Source organism: Phoxinus phoxinus, assembly GCF_949152265.1.
Source record: "Phoxinus phoxinus genome assembly, chromosome: 8".
NCBI classification, from domain to species: domain Eukaryota; kingdom Metazoa; phylum Chordata; class Actinopteri; order Cypriniformes; family Leuciscidae; genus Phoxinus; species Phoxinus phoxinus.
Window position 1 is genome coordinate 2,782,760 of NC_136883.1, and position 18,993 is coordinate 2,801,752.

An 18,993-nucleotide genomic window follows, 5' to 3' on the forward strand; every position below is an offset into this window, starting at 1 on the left:
ATTTGTGCACCGTTTGGAGCAAAATTAAATGAAAATTTATGTTATAGGCTATGACACAGAAGTCTGAAATGCAAAAAAATGTCCCACATTAGGGCAATTCACCCTATTAGCTATTGTAAAAAGCGCTATAAACAAAGGTGACTTGACTCCATCATGTACAGTACAACGCTGTCAGTTCACAAAAATACCAGCAACCTCGTTAAATCACAGGTAGGTGTTCTCAATAACCACATCTCTGATCATCTCGTCACGAGGCTCTGGAGAGCAGGGTTTCTCCTCCTGGACACACACGGGACTCTCCGCCTCGGGAATGTGGGAATGCTCATGTTGGGAACAGCAGAGCTTGTCCTCACACTGTTTCCCGCAGCGCAGACTGCAGGCCGACCCGCCGGCGGGCCCGGAGAGGAGCTCGGGCTGCACGGTGCAGTGCTCCACGCCAAACACACCCAGCACTTCTCTAATCTTCGCTATGAGATCTTCACACTGCGTTGCGTTCAGTGCGTCGGGACAGTGCACGTGCAGCGACGCGACCAGCAGCGCGTCAGACATTTGCCACACGTGCAGCTCGTGGACCGAGAACACACCGGGAACCGCGCTGACGCACCGGCGCACCTGATCGACGCACACGTGCCGCGGCACCGCCTGGAGGACCAGCAGCCCGTAGCGGTGGAGCTTCGGCAGGGCGGCGGAGAGCAGCACCAGCACCCCGGCCGAGGACAGGCCCGCGTCCAGGTACACCAACAGATGACAGTCCGAGTGAGGCCGGTGACAGTGCGCCGCGGACAGCAGCAGAACCAGCCCGGTGCACAACACCAGCACTGAACACAGGAGATCCTGGATCACACGGATGATGATGCTCCTAAACCTGGAGACTCCAGGAGGACACTGAACTGGCAGGTTAAAAACAAACTAATTATAGTGTGTTATATGGTGATTATATACATGTCAAAAGTTTGCAATAATGCATTTTTAAAAATAAGAATTTTCTGCTCATCAAGGCTGCATGATTACCGTATTTTCTGGACTATAAGTCGCACTTTTTTTTCATAGTTTGGCTGGTCCTGCGACTTATAGTCAGGTGCGACTTATATATCAAAATTAATTCATACTGACTGATGAACCAAGAGAAAACATTACCGTCTACAGCCGCGAGAGGGCGCTCTAGTTAGCGGAGTTGTTCAGAAGCGACACCGAGGAAGAACTCAACGTATTCAGTGTTGAGGAATGAGATCGGGAGCTTGGTGAACTTGCTTACCGGTAACTTGTTGGACTCGCTGGCTAATGTTAGTTCAGCCTATTCAGCCTCCCAGGTATATGTTCTGTGTGCTGTTGTGCAGCTGAATAACTGTTAATATGTTACGCTAACATACCGGACACCTTCAGCTGCTGTCCTGTGTGCTGTTGTGCAGCTGAATAACCTTTCCAGATTAAATGTCTGTTCTTGGTCTTGTATTTTATTAAATAAATTTCAAAATAAATGCGACTTATAGTCCAGTGCGACTTATGCATGTTTTTTCCTCTTCATGACGCATTTTTTGACTGATGCGACTTATACTCCGGAGCGATTTATAGTCCGGAAAATACGGTAAAAATGCTGTAATATTGTGAAATAGCCGTTTAAAAATGCTGTTTTCTATGTGTAGGCTATATAGCCTAAAATTTTATTTAGGCTATTCCTGTGATTAAAGCTGAATTTTGGTCTTCAGTGTCACATGATCCTTCAGAAATCATTCTGATTTGCTGCTCAAGAAACATTTCTGTTATTATCAATGTTGAACATTTTTGATGCATAAAATGATCAATTGGAAACCGTGATACACTAGGCTATCATTTAAAAGTTTGGGGTAAGAAATCAATGCTTTTATTCAGCAAGGACACATTAACTTGATCAAAAGAGACAGTAAAGACATTTTTAAAGTTACAAAATATTTCCATTTCAAATTAAAGCCATTTTCTTTTCATCAAACAACTGACCCTGAAATTTAATGTAACCGTTTTCACAAAAATATAAGTCAGCACTATTTTCAGCATTGATAATAATCATAAACGTTTCTTGAGCATCAGATCATCATATTATACTGATTTCTGAAGGATCATGTGACGTTGAAGACTGGAGTAATGATGCTGAAAATTCAGCTTTGATCACAGGAATAAATAAAATTTTACTATATATTCACATAGAAAACAGTTATTTTAAATTGTAATAATATTTCACAAGATTACAGAGTTTGCTGTTTTTGGTTATGTGGCTAAATGCAGCCTTGGAGAGCAGAAAAGACTTATTTCAAAAACTATTTCAAAAAATACATCTCTTCTTAAACTAACATGACCTAAGACTCAGTTATGTTAAGACTCAGTTGTTCCTCTCTCTCACCGGCGGGTTCGGTGCCGGTCGGGTGCCGAGGCTCTTCTGGAAGTTTCTGAGTGATTTCCTCCGATCTTTCCCCGACACTGGACTCAGGAACTGGGTTAGCGGCGCTGAGGTTTGGAGACTCAGAAGAGCCTCGGTCTGGATCCAGAACACTAGAGGCTTCAGGGTTGCAGAACATCAGTGTGTTATCCTGGAGATGATCTACAACACACACAACCATCATCATCATCATCACTGACATTACAGCCGACCTTTAACCTGACGGACCATAATACAATACAGAGGCACAAAACATCGGCTCACTGGAAGTGGAACTGATCGCATACTCTTTATTACCGGTAAATGAAATTAAATGATCAATATAGACACATATTCTCATCACTGCACAACTGATCTAGTGGTAGAAAACTGACTTTCTACCACTAAAGGTTTGCACATTGAGTCCAAAAAAAATACATATATATTGATTTTTTTGCGTTTTCCACATCCATAGCAAGCATTTTGAGAGATGTTTTGACAATTTAGAGCCACCCAATGACGAATACAAAAAAACGCATATGAAAATGTGTCTCGGTGTGCAAGGACCTTCACTGTTCTGGGTTTCTGTGGTTTAGGGCTTTGGATTTTGAGTGAATTTAGAGCCAACATGAAGACATTTAGCATGAAAATCTTGGCATCTTTCCAACTTTGGTTTTGCAGTGAAGACCTTGATAATATTGTAACTGCATCTTGCTAAAGATGAGTTTCAGCTCTTTAACCTCGTCGGCCATTTTCACTTTTAATCATATGATTAAAAGCATCTTTGTTTAAAGGACAATTCCGGCGAAAAATGAAACTAGTGGTTAATAACACATGGTTACCGAGACGACCGTTCTCTGAGATGTGTTTTCAAGACAATCGAATGTAAAGAGTTTTATCTCTAAAAACTGATTAGCTTATAACGCTAGTATATGGGGCATCGAATATAAGTAAAAGTAAATCGCTAGTTAATACCACTAACACGGCTCAAAATAGCCTCACACTAACATGGCAGCATAATAAGGGTCCCTACATGCAAACCGAAGCATTGAGAACTGTGTAAGTGAACAGACAGTTTAATAAGAAGATACTTTATAAAGACAGTATACGTCGCAAATACAGGCAGCAGCCATCTTGGAAAACAGTCTCGACCAGTCGAACCACGAACGCCGTGCTACGTGAGCTGGTCAATAGGTTTAAGCTTAGGCCTTTATTATGTATATCTATGGGTTTAAGTCACAGTTCAGCTCACGTCGTTCGTGGCTCGACTGTCTGTTCACTTACACAGTTCTCAATGCTTCGGTTAGCATGTAGGGACCCTCATTATGCTGCCGTGTTAGTGTGGGGCTATTTTGAGCCATGTTAGTGGTTTTAACTAGCGATTTACTTTTACTTATATTCAATGCCCCATATACTAGCGTTATAAGCTAATCAGTTTTTAGAGATAAAACTCTTTACATTCGATTGTCTTGAAAACACATCCCAGAGAACGGTCGACTCGGTAACCATGTGTTATTAACCCCTAGTTTCATTTTTCGCCGGAATTGTCCGTTAAGGGACAGCAAACACTGACCGGGATCTAGAGAGAGACATCAGAAATCCCTGTATTAGCTTTCTTCTTGTCTTACGTCCTCAATTTCGGGTCATTAACTCATATGTGACCCTGGACCACAAACCCAGTCACAGTCGCACGGGTGTATCTGTGGCAATAGCCAACTATACATTGTATGGGTCAAAATTATCCATTTTCCTTTTATGCCGAAAATCATGAGGATATTAAGATCATGTTCCATGAAGATATTTAGTAAATTTCGTACCGTTAAAATATAAAACATGTATTTTTGTGAGTGAATGCAGCACAATCGTGAACATAAATGCACAACTTTAAAGGAGATTTTCTCAATGTTTAGATTTTTTTGCACCCTCAGATTTTCAATAGTTGTATCTCGACCAAATATTGTCCCATCCTAACAAACCACACATCAATGGAGAGCTTATTTATTCAGCTTTCAGATGATGTATACATCTCAATTAAAAATGTGACTGGTTTTGTGGTCCAGGGTCACAAATATGTCATCAAAAACACGTTTTCTTTCTGATGTGAGGGTCGTTTCGCATCCGACCTTTACTGGTCCCGTCATGAGCTCCATCCATCCCTCTCCAGGCCAGTACGAGTGTGTTTAATATCAGACTGGCTGCTCCGACCACAATAGACAGCAGTGGGTGTTGGATGGCTTCTGGCTGCACGAGGTGTGTGAGGATCTCCAGACTGATGGACACACACTGAGACGCCATCAGAAGAGCTGAGAACAGGACGCCGAAGGGCTCGAGACGCTTCCTTCTGTAGAGATGCTCATCGCACGGAAGAGCCGGAGAGCTGGGATGATGCTTTAATGCCGACAGACACAGATGTAAGAAGACGTAGAGTGTGTGAAAGCTGTCCACCGCGATCAGGAGAGATCTGCAGATTCGGCCGACCACGATCTCACACACCAGGAAGACCGAGGTCACGACCAGCACACACACTTCAGTGGAGATCCTCGCCATGGACCTGCACAGCACATATACACCAATAACTAATGAAGTGTGAACCAAGTACACATTAGCATACGTTAAAGATGAGATATTATGGAAATACACTTTTTAAAATGCCTGGTGAAAGAAGTGGTAGACAGCAGAAGAGGGGATTGGGATGATTTTTAATGAAACTTGGGAGGCGGATGGCCGTTACTCGTTCACGTATCTTTACATGTTGTGTATGCATGTGTATGTGTGTGTGCCTGGACACGTGTGTGTGTGTGCGTGTATAAAAAAAAGTGTCCTAAATGAAAACTGTGCAACCCAATGTCACAAAAAAAGACTTGTATAGATGTATTATACTTCATTTTTCAACTTTAAACTTCATTTCTGTCATTCGGGATTTTTCTGTGTGGTTTTTTTCTAAATAAAAATCTGAAAATGTATTCTCGGTTTTTTTTTTTTTGTCTATTTAAATTCTATTTACAAACTCACCACACACAATAATGGTCAATAACTGTAATTTGTTGAAAGTTAATCTTTTTTTCTGAAAAAGATGACACCTTGCACATGAAGATAAGGGTTAAGTGCAAACTGGATGTAATGTTTTAGACACTTGAATGTTAATTATATGCAAATAAATGAAAATGTGGTATAGTTTAAATTTGCCATTTGTTAAACTTAAAAATGCTGGTTTTACATGACGCAGAAGCTGTGATATTGCTTCTCAAACAAGAACACATGTGGGCTGGGCTTGATTTTATTCATGGGGAACTGATTGGATGGTTGTGGTTTGCTATTGGTGGATCTCATGTGAGTGACAGGTCATCAGAGAAGAGATGTCAACGTTATTCTGATTCAAGATTACCAGGAACATGAATTTAAAACAATAATGATGATGTGCACAGATAAATCATTTATAATAAATACTGCAATATAATACAAAAGAATATTGTTAATTGTGACCAAGTACCTCTTTATATGTAATTTCCTAATTTATTTATTATCTTTGAAATGTGGTTATAATAAAGTATCTCAAATATGTCATAATAAATAAATAAATGAATGTACTGACAAGCATTTGTGGTAAACTAAAATATACTTTAAAGTCATTTCTATTGAAACTTGTATGTCATAATTTTAGAGTTTTACATGACCAAATATCAGTTAAAATTATGATCAAGTTACATGTGCTTATCAACATCAGTATAAGTATATTTATTTAAAGCACGACAAAAGATTATTAAAAGAATTATGTAAAATGTAAATTGAATTTGACATTATTGCAAAGTGCACTTTTTTTAAGTGTATGAAAGTGAAAGTGTATCTCTTTAAGTGCACTTAAGTGGCCTTTTATGTCATTAATATTAGATGTAAGAGCAAATGCACAAAATAACTAGTAATTGTGAGATGTTTAATGGTGTGATGTTTAATGGTGTGATGTTTAATGGTGTGATGTTTAATGGTATGATGTTTAATGGTGTGAAGTGTAGAGGAGTTTGTTGTAAACACCAGATTGGACTTGAATACTAAGGGCCCTATTTTAACGATCTGAAACGCAAGTGTCAAAGTGCAAAGCGCAAGTAACTTTGTGGGCGGATCCCGGCGCTGTTGCTATTTTCCCAGCGGGATAAATGACTCTTGCGCCCGACGCAAATGTAAAAGGGGTTGGTCTGAAGTAGCTTCATTATTCATAGGTGTGGTTTGGGCGTAACGTGAAATAAACCAATCAGAGCGCCATCTCACATTCCCTTTAAGAGCAGGCGCGCTTGTTCCATGGCGGATTGCTATTATAACGGCGGATTTGCCGGCGCACGACAGGAGCAGTTCACAGCCGAGGAAACCGACGTTCTCGTCAGGGCCGTAAAACACAGAGAAGTGACATTGGGGATGATGGGAGAAACCCACCCAAATTAGGTTAGGTTAAACAGGCGTATAATTTGGGTAAATGTGTAGCCTAATCTAGATTTTTTTTTTTTTTTATCTAGATAGATATTTTTCACATCTTCACGGACACAACAATGATTTCCCTCGTGTGTTAATATTTTTCCTTGTAATAATGTATGATTTGCAAAAATGAAAACTGCTGCATCTGTTTATATTAGAGAATCAAAGTGGATGCGCGTTAACATTATGGCCAAGCACGCGCCCTTAAAATACCATATCACTAACGCGCAACGCGCCACTGTCTTTAGACTGTTTTTTTCCTGATCAATGGCGCAATTGCTTTCTAAAACTGGAAAATAGCACCATGGAAGTTTTGCGCCGGAACACGCCTTCTCTTTGCGCTGAACCTCCCCCGCGAGCGCAAGTTCATTCCCTAATTTACCGACGTGCGTCTGTGGAGGGAAAAGTCCGCTGTGCGCGGGTGCAAAATAGGAATGATACATGCGTCAGTGTTCAAAGTCAATTGCGCTGGGTGCAAGATAGGGCCCTAAGTCTCCCAGATGCGTCTCCGTTGCCATGACCTCTATCAGGACTTCAGTGTGTAAAAATCACTGGCCTGCGCTTTCTGGACACACTCCAAACTGAACTCCAGCTTGACGATAGTAAAGCACACGGGAGATCCAGCAGAAAGCAGCCGATGCCACCGTGATCTCGATGTGCTTACAGCGCAGACGCAGAGACAGTAATGCCGTTACGCCGGCTTAAACACGTCTGGGTATTAACACTTAACTTCCACTAATAAGCCCTGCGGTTTATACACTGCTTAACAGATCAGGAGTTCAGTGTGTGTGTGTGTGTGTGTGTGTGTGTGTGTGTGTGTGTGTGTGTGTGTGTGTGTGTGTGTGTGTGTGTGTGTGTGTGTGAGTGAGTGAGTGTGTGTGTGTGTGTGTGAGTTTGATTGACATGAAGATAATTAACACACTGTTGTGACTGTATTATGGTTTATCTGTGTTCTGCAAGCAATGTTGGGTATTTTCATAATGATAATGTATATTTATAATGCAATGCCAATCGACAGCCTTTATTACTATATATACTATAAAATAATCTAAAACATTTTTACTATTTGACTGTTACAGTATCATTTAAATCTATCAATTGCAACATTCATTAGGCTTTGAATAATACAACAACTTTAAATTTAAGTGAACTTTAAACAATCTTCACATAAACCCATTGTAATAATTGTCACATTAACCCTTTAATATATCTCAATTGTTTATTTGCCCAGTTCAGTGTTACTTTCCGTCGAAACGCACAACGTTCTTGTTTTTGTCGCATGTAACCTTGTAAACAGTGCTTTAAGATTGTCAGGAATGCCCAACAGGATATATACAGTCATGGTCAGAATTAATGGTAAATATGATCAAAACTGGCTGTAAAAAATAAATCTGCATTGTTTATCCTTTTGATCTTTCATTTAAAAAATTGCCAAAATTCTAACCTTTTATTGAAGTAAAATAATTGAAAGAAATCACATTATGAAATAAATGTTTTTCTCCAAAACACGTTGGCCACAATTATTGGCACCCCTATACTTTTTTTACGAGTAAAATATATCCCTATTAATATTGACCTTTTTTAGCACACCAGGGTGACTAGGAACATGAAATTGTCCAGCCATGACTTCTTGTTTCACAGGAGTTTAAATATGTGGAAACACAAAGGCCAAATTCCCTTAATCTTCCATCACAATGAGTAAAACCAAAGAATATAGTTCTGATGTGCGGCAAAAAATTGTTGAGCTTCACAAAATAGAAAGTGGCTGTAAGAAAATAGCTAAATAATTAAAAATCCTCCATCAGGGCAATAATTAAGAAGTTCCAATCAACTGAAGATGTTACGAATCTGCCAGGAAGAGGACGTGTGTCTATATTGCCTAAATGCACGGTGAGGAGGACGGTTTGAGTGGCCAAAGACTCTTCAAGGATCACAGATGGAGAATTGCAGAGATTAGATTATTGGGGTCAGAATCTAAATCAAACACACCCTACATCACCACATGTTGTTTGGGACGGTTTCAAGAAAATTCCTCCTCACTCGTCCAAAAACAAACTCCAGCAAACTCAGTTGTCAGACACGACTGGACCTTCACACGGCACAGGGTTCTGTGGTCAGATCAAACTAAAAAAATTGCTTTTTGGCAGCAAACACGCTAGATGGGTTTGGTGCACAAGGATAAAAAGTACCCCATGTACCGTTGGATCTTTAAAGGAACCGTATGTAAGAAATGTATTCCAATTAATCATAAAATGGCCCTGATATGTCAGTAGACATTAAGAAATCATGTTCATTTCAAATACTTATATCACTGACAACAGTAGTCCGGCCAGGATATTGTCATTTAAAAGTGAAGTTGCAGCCCTCAACTGCAACGGAGGAATGAAGGATCTGGAGAGATTCTGTGTGGAGGAATGAAGGATCTGGAGGGATTCTGTGTGGAGGAATGAAGGATCTGGAGAGATTCTGTGTGGAGGAATGAAGGATCTGGAGAGGTTCTGTGTGGAGGAATGAAGGATCTGGAGAGGTTCTGTGTTGAGGAATGAAGGATCTGGAGAGATTCTGTGTGGAGGAATGAAGGATCTGGAGAGATTCTGTATGGAGGAATGAAGGATCTGGAGAGGTTCTGTGTGGAGGAATGAAGGATCTGGAGAGATTCTGTGTGGAGGAATGAAGGATCTGGAGAGATTCTGTGTGGAGGAATGAAGGATCTGGAGAGGTTCTGTGTGGAGGAATGAATGATCTGGAGAGATTCTGTGTGGAGGAATGAAGGATCTGGAGAGGTTCTGTGTGGAGGAATGAATGATCTGGAGAGGTTCTGTGTGGAGGAATGAAGGATCTGGAGAGGTTCTGTGTGGAGGAATGAAGGATCTGGAGAGGTTCTGTGTTGAGGAATGAAGGATCTGGAGAGATTCTGTGTGGAGGAATGAAGGATCTGGAGAGATTCTGTATGGAGGAATGAAGGATCTGGAGAGGTTCTGTGTGGAGGAATGAAGGATCTGGAGAGATTCTGTGTGGAGGAATGAAGGATCTGGAGAGATTCTGTGTGGAGGAATGAAGGATCTGGAGAGGTTCTGTGTGGAGGAATGAAGGATCTGGAGAGGTTCTGTGTGGAGGAATGAAGGATCTGGAGAGATTCTGTGTGGAGGAATGAAGGATCTGGAGAGATTCTGTGTGGAGGAATGAAGGATCTGGAGAGGTTCTGTGTGGAGGAATGAAGGATCTGGAGAGGTTCTGTGTTGAGGAATGAAGGATCTGGAGAGATTCTGTGTGGAGGAATGAAGGATCTGGAGAGATTCTGTATGGAGGAATGAAGGATCTGGAGAGATTCTGTGTGGAGGAATGAATGATCTGGAGAGATTCTGTGTGGAGGAATTAAGTATCTGGAGAGATTATGTGTGGAGGAATGAATGATCTGGAGAGATTCTGTGTGGAGGAATGAAGGATCTGGAGAGGTTCTGTGTTGAGGAATGAAGGATCTGGAGAGATTCTGTGTGGAGGAATGAAGGATCTGGAGAGATTCTGTGTGGAGGAATGAAGGATCTGGAGAGATTCTGTGTGGAGGAATGAAGGATCTGGAGAGATTCTGTGTGGAGGAATGAAGGATCTGGAGAGATTCTGTGTGGAGGAATGAAGGATCTGGAGAGATTCTGTGTGGAGGAATGAAGGATCTGGAGAGGTTCTGTGTGGAGGAATGAAGTATCTGGAGAGATTCTGTGTGGAGGAATGAAGGATCTGGAGAGATTCTGTGTGGAGAAATGAAGGATCTGGAGAGATTCTGTGTTGAGGAATGAAGGATCTGGAGAGATTCTGTATGGAGGAATGAAGGATCTGGAGAGATTCTGTGTGGAGGAATAAAGGATCTGGAGAGATTCTGTGTTGAGGAATGAAGGATCTGGAGAGATTCTGTGTGGAGGAACGAAGGATCTGGAGAGGTTCTGTGTGGAGGAATGAAGGATCTGGAGAGGTTCTGTGTGGAGGAATGAAGGATCTGGAGAGATTCTGTGTTGAGGAATGAAGGATCTGGAGAGATTCTGTGTGGAGGAATGAAGGATCTGGAGAGGTTCTGTGTGGAGGAATGAAGGATCTGGAGAGGTTCTGTATGGAGGAATGAAGGATCTGGAGAGATTCTGTGTGGAGGAATGAAGGATCTGGAGAGATTCTGTGTGGAGGAATGAAGGATCTGGAGAGATTCTGTATGGAGGAATGAAGGATCTGGAGAGATTCTGTGTGGAGGAATGAATGATCTGGAGAGATTCTGTGTGGAGGAATGAAGTATCTGGAGAGATTCTGTGTGGAGGAATGAATGATCTGGAGAGATTCTGTGTGGAGGAATGAAGGATCTGGAGAGGTTCTGTGTTGAGGAATGAAGGATCTGGAGAGATTCTGTGTGGAGGAATGAAGGATCTGGAGAGATTCTGTGTGGAGGAATGAAGGATCTGGAGAGATTCTGTGTGGAGGAATGAAGGATCTGGAGAGATTCTGTGTGGAGGAATGAAGGATCTGGAGAGATTCTGTGTGGAGGAATGAAGGATCTGGAGAGATTCTGTGTGGAGGAATGAAGGATCTGGAGAGGTTCTGTGTGGAGGAATGAAGGATCTGGAGAGGTTCTGTGTTGAGGAATGAAGGATCTGGAGAGATTCTGTGTGGAGAAATGAAGGATCTGGAGAGATTCTGTGTTGAGGAATGAAGGATCTGGAGAGATTCTGTATGGAGGAATGAAGGATCTGGAGAGATTCTGTGTGGAGGAATAAAGGATCTGGAGAGATTCTGTGTTGAGGAATGAAGGATCTGGAGAGATTCTGTGTGGAGGAACGAAGGATCTGGAGAGGTTCTGTGTGGAGGAATGAAGGATCTGGAGAGGTTCTGTGTGGAGGAATGAAGGATCTGGAGAGATTCTGTGTTGAGGAATGAAGGATCTGGAGAGATTCTGTGTGGAGGAATGAAGGATCTGGAGAGATTCTGTGTGGAGGAATGAAGGATCTGGAGAGGTTCTGTGTTGAGGAATGAAGGATCTGGAGAGATTCTGTGTGGAGGAATGAAGGATCTGGAGAGATTCTGTGTGGAGGAATGAAGGATCTGGAGAGATTCTGTGTGGAGGAATGAAGGATCTGGAGAGATTCTGTGTGGAGGAATGAAGGATCTGGAGAGATTCTGTGTGGAGGAATGAAGGATCTGGAGAGATTCTGTGTGGAGGAATGAAGGATCTGGAGAGGTTCTGTGTGGAGGAATGAAGGATCTGGAGAGGTTCTGTGTTGAGGAATGAAGGATCTGGAGAGATTCTGTGTGGAGAAATGAAGGATCTGGAGAGATTCTGTGTTGAGGAATGAAGGATCTGGAGAGATTCTGTATGGAGGAATGAAGGATCTGGAGAGATTCTGTGTGGAGGAATAAAGGATCTGGAGAGATTCTGTGTTGAGGAATGAAGGATCTGGAGAGATTCTGTGTGGAGGAACGAAGGATCTGGAGAGGTTCTGTGTGGAGGAATGAAGGATCTGGAGAGGTTCTGTGTGGAGGAATGAAGGATCTGGAGAGATTCTGTGTTGAGGAATGAAGGATCTGGAGAGATTCTGTGTGGAGGAATGAAGGATCTGGAGAGGTTCTGTGTGGAGGAATGAAGGATCTGGAGAGGTTCTGTATGGAGGAATGAAGGATCTGGAGAGATTCTGTGTGGAGGAATGAAGGATCTGGAGAGATTCTGTGTGGAGGAATGAAGGATCTGGAGAGATTCTGTATGGAGGAATGAAGGATCTGGAGAGATTCTGTGTGGAGGAATGAAGGATCTGGAGAGATTCTGTGTGGAGGAATGAAGGATCTGGAGAGGTTCTGTGTGGAGGAATGAAGGATCTGGAGAGATTCTGTGTGGAGGAACGAAGGATCTGGAGAGGTTCTGTGTGGAGGAATGAAGGATCTGGAGAGATTCTGTGTGGAGGAATGAAGGATCTGGAGAGGTTCTGTGTGGAGGAATGAAGGATCTGGAGAGATTCTGTGTTGAGGAATGAAGGATCTGGAGAGATTCTGTGTGGAGGAATGAAGGATCTGGAGAGGTTCTGTGTGGAGGAATGAAGGATCTGGAGAGATTCTGTGTGGAGGAATGAAGGATCTGGAGAGGTTCTGTGTGGAGGAATGAAGGATCTGGAGAGGTTCTGTGTGGAGGAATGAAGGATCTGGAGAGATTCTGTGTGGAGGAATGAAGGATCTGGAGAGGTTCTGTGTGGAGGAATGGAGGATCTGGAGAGATTCTGTGTGGAGGAATGAAGGATCTGGAGAGATTCTGTGTGGAGGAATGAAGGATCTGGAGAGATTCTGTGTGGAGGAATGAAGGATCTGGAGAGATTCTGTGTGGAGGAATGAAGGATCTGGATAGATTCTGTGTGGAGGAATGAAGGATCTGGAGAGATTCTGTGTGGAGGAATGAAGGATCTGGAGGGATTCTGTGTGGAGGAATGAAGGATCTGGAGAGATTCTGTGTGGAGGAATGAAGGATCTGGAGAGGTTCTGTGTGGAGGAATGAAGGATCTGGAGAGGTTCTGTGTTGAGGAATGAAGGATCTGGAGAGATTCTGTGTGGAGGAATGAAGGATCTGGAGAGATTCTGTATGGAGGAATGAAGGATCTGGAGAGGTTCTGTGTTGAGGAATGAAGGATCTGGAGAGATTCTGTGTGGAGGAATGAAGGATCTGGAGAGGTTCTGTGTGGAGGAATGAAGGATCTGGAGAGATTCTGTGTGGAGGAATGAAGGATCTGGAGAGATTCTGTGTGGAGGAATGAAGGATCTGGAGAGGTTCTGTGTGGAGGAATGAATGATCTGGAGAGATTCTGTGTGGAGGAATGAAGGATCTGGAGAGGTTCTGTGTGGAGGAATGAATGATCTGGAGAGGTTCTGTGTGGAGGAATGAAGGATCTGGAGAGGTTCTGTGTGGAGGAATGAAGGATCTGGAGAGGTTCTGTGTTGAGGAATGAAGGATCTGGAGAGATTCTGTGTGGAGGAATGAAGGATCTGGAGAGATTCTGTATGGAGGAATGAAGGATCTGGAGAGGTTCTGTGTGGAGGAATGAAGGATCTGGAGAGATTCTGTGTGGAGGAATGAAGGATCTGGAGAGATTCTGTGTGGAGGAATGAAGGATCTGGAGAGGTTCTGTGTGGAGGAATGAAGGATCTGGAGAGGTTCTGTGTGGAGGAATGAAGGATCTGGAGAGATTCTGTGTGGAGGAATGAAGGATCTGGAGAGATTCTGTGTGGAGGAATGAAGGATCTGGAGAGGTTCTGTGTGGAGGAATGAAGGATCTGGAGAGGTTCTGTGTTGAGGAATGAAGGATCTGGAGAGATTCTGTGTGGAGGAATGAAGGATCTGGAGAGATTCTGTATGGAGGAATGAAGGATCTGGAGAGATTCTGTGTGGAGGAATGAATGATCTGGAGAGATTCTGTGTGGAGGAATTAAGTATCTGGAGAGATTATGTGTGGAGGAATGAATGATCTGGAGAGATTCTGTGTGGAGGAATGAAGGATCTGGAGAGGTTCTGTGTTGAGGAATGAAGGATCTGGAGAGATTCTGTGTGGAGGAATGAAGGATCTGGAGAGATTCTGTGTGGAGGAATGAAGGATCTGGAGAGATTCTGTGTGGAGGAATGAAGGATCTGGAGAGATTCTGTGTGGAGGAATGAAGGATCTGGAGAGATTCTGTGTGGAGGAATGAAGGATCTGGAGAGATTCTGTGTGGAGGAATGAAGGATCTGGAGAGGTTCTGTGTGGAGGAATGAAGTATCTGGAGAGATTCTGTGTGGAGGAATGAAGGATCTGGAGAGATTCTGTGTGGAGAAATGAAGGATCTGGAGAGATTCTGTGTTGAGGAATGAAGGATCTGGAGAGATTCTGTATGGAGGAATGAAGGATCTGGAGAGATTCTGTGTGGAGGAATAAAGGATCTGGAGAGATTCTGTGTTGAGGAATGAAGGATCTGGAGAGATTCTGTGTGGAGGAACGAAGGATCTGGAGAGGTTCTGTGTGGAGGAATGAAGGATCTGGAGAGGTTCTGTGTGGAGGAATGAAGGATCTGGAGAGATTCTGTGTTGAGGAATGAAGGATCTGGAGAGATTCTGTGTGGAGGAATGAAGGATCTGGAGAGGTTCTGTGTGGAGGAATGAAGGATCTGGAGAGGTTCTGTATGGAGGAATGAAGGATCTGGAGAGATTCTGTGTGGAGGAATGAAGGATCTGGAGAGATTCTGTGTGGAGGAATGAAGGATCTGGAGAGATTCTGTATGGAGGAATGAAGGATCTGGAGAGATTCTGTGTGGAGGAATGAATGATCTGGAGAGATTCTGTGTGGAGGAATGAAGTATCTGGAGAGATTCTGTGTGGAGGAATGAATGATCTGGAGAGATTCTGTGTGGAGGAATGAAGGATCTGGAGAGGTTCTGTGTTGAGGAATGAAGGATCTGGAGAGATTCTGTGTGGAGGAATGAAGGATCTGGAGAGATTCTGTGTGGAGGAATGAAGGATCTGGAGAGATTCTGTGTGGAGGAATGAAGGATCTGGAGAGATTCTGTGTGGAGGAATGAAGGATCTGGAGAGATTCTGTGTGGAGGAATGAAGGATCTGGAGAGATTCTGTGTGGAGGAATGAAGGATCTGGAGAGGTTCTGTGTGGAGGAATGAAGGATCTGGAGAGGTTCTGTGTTGAGGAATGAAGGATCTGGAGAGATTCTGTGTGGAGAAATGAAGGATCTGGAGAGATTCTGTGTTGAGGAATGAAGGATCTGGAGAGATTCTGTATGGAGGAATGAAGGATCTGGAGAGATTCTGTGTGGAGGAATAAAGGATCTGGAGAGATTCTGTGTTGAGGAATGAAGGATCTGGAGAGATTCTGTGTGGAGGAACGAAGGATCTGGAGAGGTTCTGTGTGGAGGAATGAAGGATCTGGAGAGGTTCTGTGTGGAGGAATGAAGGATCTGGAGAGATTCTGTGTTGAGGAATGAAGGATCTGGAGAGATTCTGTGTGGAGGAATGAAGGATCTGGAGAGATTCTGTGTGGAGGAATGAAGGATCTGGAGAGGTTCTGTGTTGAGGAATGAAGGATCTGGAGAGATTCTGTGTGGAGGAATGAAGGATCTGGAGAGATTCTGTGTGGAGGAATGAAGGATCTGGAGAGATTCTGTGTGGAGGAATGAAGGATCTGGAGAGATTCTGTGTGGAGGAATGAAGGATCTGGAGAGATTCTGTGTGGAGGAATGAAGGATCTGGAGAGATTCTGTGTGGAGGAATGAAGGATCTGGAGAGGTTCTGTGTGGAGGAATGAAGGATCTGGAGAGGTTCTGTGTTGAGGAATGAAGGATCTGGAGAGATTCTGTGTGGAGAAATGAAGGATCTGGAGAGATTCTGTGTTGAGGAATGAAGGATCTGGAGAGATTCTGTATGGAGGAATGAAGGATCTGGAGAGATTCTGTGTGGAGGAATAAAGGATCTGGAGAGATTCTGTGTTGAGGAATGAAGGATCTGGAGAGATTCTGTGTGGAGGAACGAAGGATCTGGAGAGGTTCTGTGTGGAGGAATGAAGGATCTGGAGAGGTTCTGTGTGGAGGAATGAAGGATCTGGAGAGATTCTGTGTTGAGGAATGAAGGATCTGGAGAGATTCTGTGTGGAGGAATGAAGGATCTGGAGAGGTTCTGTGTGGAGGAATGAAGGATCTGGAGAGGTTCTGTATGGAGGAATGAAGGATCTGGAGAGATTCTGTGTGGAGGAATGAAGGATCTGGAGAGATTCTGTGTGGAGGAATGAAGGATCTGGAGAGATTCTGTATGGAGGAATGAAGGATCTGGAGAGATTCTGTGTGGAGGAATGAAGGATCTGGAGAGATTCTGTGTGGAGGAATGAAGGATCTGGAGAGGTTCTGTGTGGAGGAATGAAGGATCTGGAGAGATTCTGTGTGGAGGAACGAAGGATCTGGAGAGGTTCTGTGTGGAGGAATGAAGGATCTGGAGAGATTCTGTGTGGAGGAATGAAGGATCTGGAGAGGTTCTGTGTGGAGGAATGAAGGATCTGGAGAGATTCTGTGTTGAGGAATGAAGGATCTGGAGAGATTCTGTGTGGAGGAATGAAGGATCTGGAGAGGTTCTGTGTGGAGGAATGAAGGATCTGGAGAGATTCTGTGTGGAGGAATGAAGGATCTGGAGAGGTTCTGTGTGGAGGAATGAAGGATCTGGAGAGGTTCTGTGTGGAGGAATGAAGGATCTGGAGAGATTCTGTGTGGAGGAATGAAGGATCTGGAGAGGTTCTGTGTGGAGGAATGGAGGATCTGGAGAGATTCTGTGTGGAGGAATGAAGGATCTGGAGAGATTCTGTGTGGAGGAATGAAGGATCTGGAGAGATTCTGTGTGGAGGAATGAAGGATCTGGAGAGATTCTGTGTGGAGGAATGAAGGATCTGGAGAGATTCTGTGTGGAGGAATGAAGGATCTGGAGAGATTCTGTGTGGAGGAATGAAGGATCTGGAGAGGTTCTGTGTGGAGGAATGAAGGATCTGGAGAGATTCTGTGTGGAGGAATGAAGGATCTGGAGAGATTCTGTATGGAGGAATGAAGGATCTGGAGAGGTTCTGTGTGGAGGAATGAAGGATCTGGAGAGATTCTGTATGGAGGAATGAAGGATCTGGAGAGATTCTGTGTGGAGGAATGAAGGATCTGGAGAGATTCTGTGTGGAGGAATGAAGGATCTGGAGAGATTCTGTGTGGAGGAATGAAGGATCTGGAGAGATTCTGTATGGAGGAATGAAGGATCTGGAGAGGTTCTGTGTGGAGGAACGAACGATCTGGAGAGGTTCTGTGTGGAGGAACGAAGGATCTGGAGAGGTTCTGTGTGGAGGAATGAAGGAACTGGAGAGATTCTGTGTGGAGGAATGAAGGATCTGGAGAGATTCTGTGTGGAGGAATGAAGGATCTGGAGAGATTCTGTGTGGAGGAATGAAGGATCTGGAGAGATTCTGTGTGGAGGAATGAAGGATCTGGAGAGATTCTGTGTGGAGGAATGAAGGATCTGGAGAGGTTCTGTGTGGAGGAATGAAGGATCTGGAGAGGTTCTGTGTGGAGGAACGAACGATCTGGAGAGGTTCTGTGTGGAGGAACGAAGGATCTGGAGAGGTTCTGTGTGGAGGAATGAAGGAACTGGAGAGATTCTGTGTGGAGGAATGAAGGATCTGGAGAGGTTCTGTGTGGAGGAATGAAGGATCTGGAGAGGTTCTGTATGGAGGAATGAAGGATCTGGAGAGGTTCTGTGTGGAGGAATGAAGGATCTGGAGAGGTTCTGTGTGGAGGAATGAAGGATCTGGAGAGGTTCTGTGTGGAGGAACGAAGGATCTGGAGAGATTCTGTGTGGAGGAATGAAGGATCTGGAGAGATTCTGTGTGGAGGAATGAAGGATCTGGAGAGGTTCTGTGTGGAGGAATGAAGGATCTGGAGAGGTTCTGTATGGAGGAATGAAGGATCTGGAGAGGTTCTGTGTGGAGGAATGAAGGATCTGGAGAGGTTCTGTGTGGAGGAATGAAGGATCTGGAGAGGTTCTGTGTGGAGGAATGAAGGATCTGGAGAGATTCTGTGTGGAGGAATGAAGGATCTGGAGAGGTTCTGTGTGGAGGAATGAAGGATCTGGAGAGGTTCTGTGTGGAGGAATGAAGGATCTGGAGAGGTTCTGTGTGGAGGAATGAAGGATCTGGAGAGGTTCTGTGTGGAGGAATGAAGGATCTGGAGAGGTTCTGTGTGGAGGAACGAAGGATCTGGAGAGGTTCTGTATGGCAGCGAGCTATAATGCACATACGTGTTCTTTTTGTGTTTCTTAGAGGTTGAATTGATTTCAAAATCTGCCAAACTTCCAACACTACTTCTGAATAGGATGTCTACTTCATAAATTGTATGAAAATTGTAAAAATAATGGTTCAGACTCAAACAACATATGGAAATGGAGGCGACCTTATATGGGCAGTAATGTCCACTAGTGGAGAAGTGTGGTACTGCGCCCAAACTAAATCTCACTGAAAGCTTATTTTTGAGATATCAACCTAAAATTTGAAACACAACTTGTTCAGATTTTTTTTTGCATTTTTAGAGTCCACCAGGTTTTGGAAATATATATTTTATATAAAATATGAA

General features: G+C 43.5%; 1 protein-coding gene across 1 annotated transcript; it reads right to left on the reverse strand.

Annotated features, from left to right (window-relative positions):
- Positions 1 to 152: 152 nt before the first annotated feature.
- LOC307003106 (proton-coupled zinc antiporter SLC30A1) lies at positions 153 to 5,066 on the reverse strand. The gene is made up of 4 exons (XM_079621219.1): positions 4,513 to 5,066; positions 2,338 to 2,572; positions 2,224 to 2,249; positions 153 to 890 (listed from the first exon to the last, which is right to left on the reverse strand). Exons 1-4 carry the CDS (start codon positions 4,934 to 4,936, stop codon positions 205 to 207), a joined length of 1,371 nt encoding a protein of 456 aa, XP_079477345.1. The 5' UTR covers positions 4,937 to 5,066; the 3' UTR covers positions 153 to 204.
- Between the last annotated feature and the right edge of the window lie 13,927 nt (positions 5,067 to 18,993).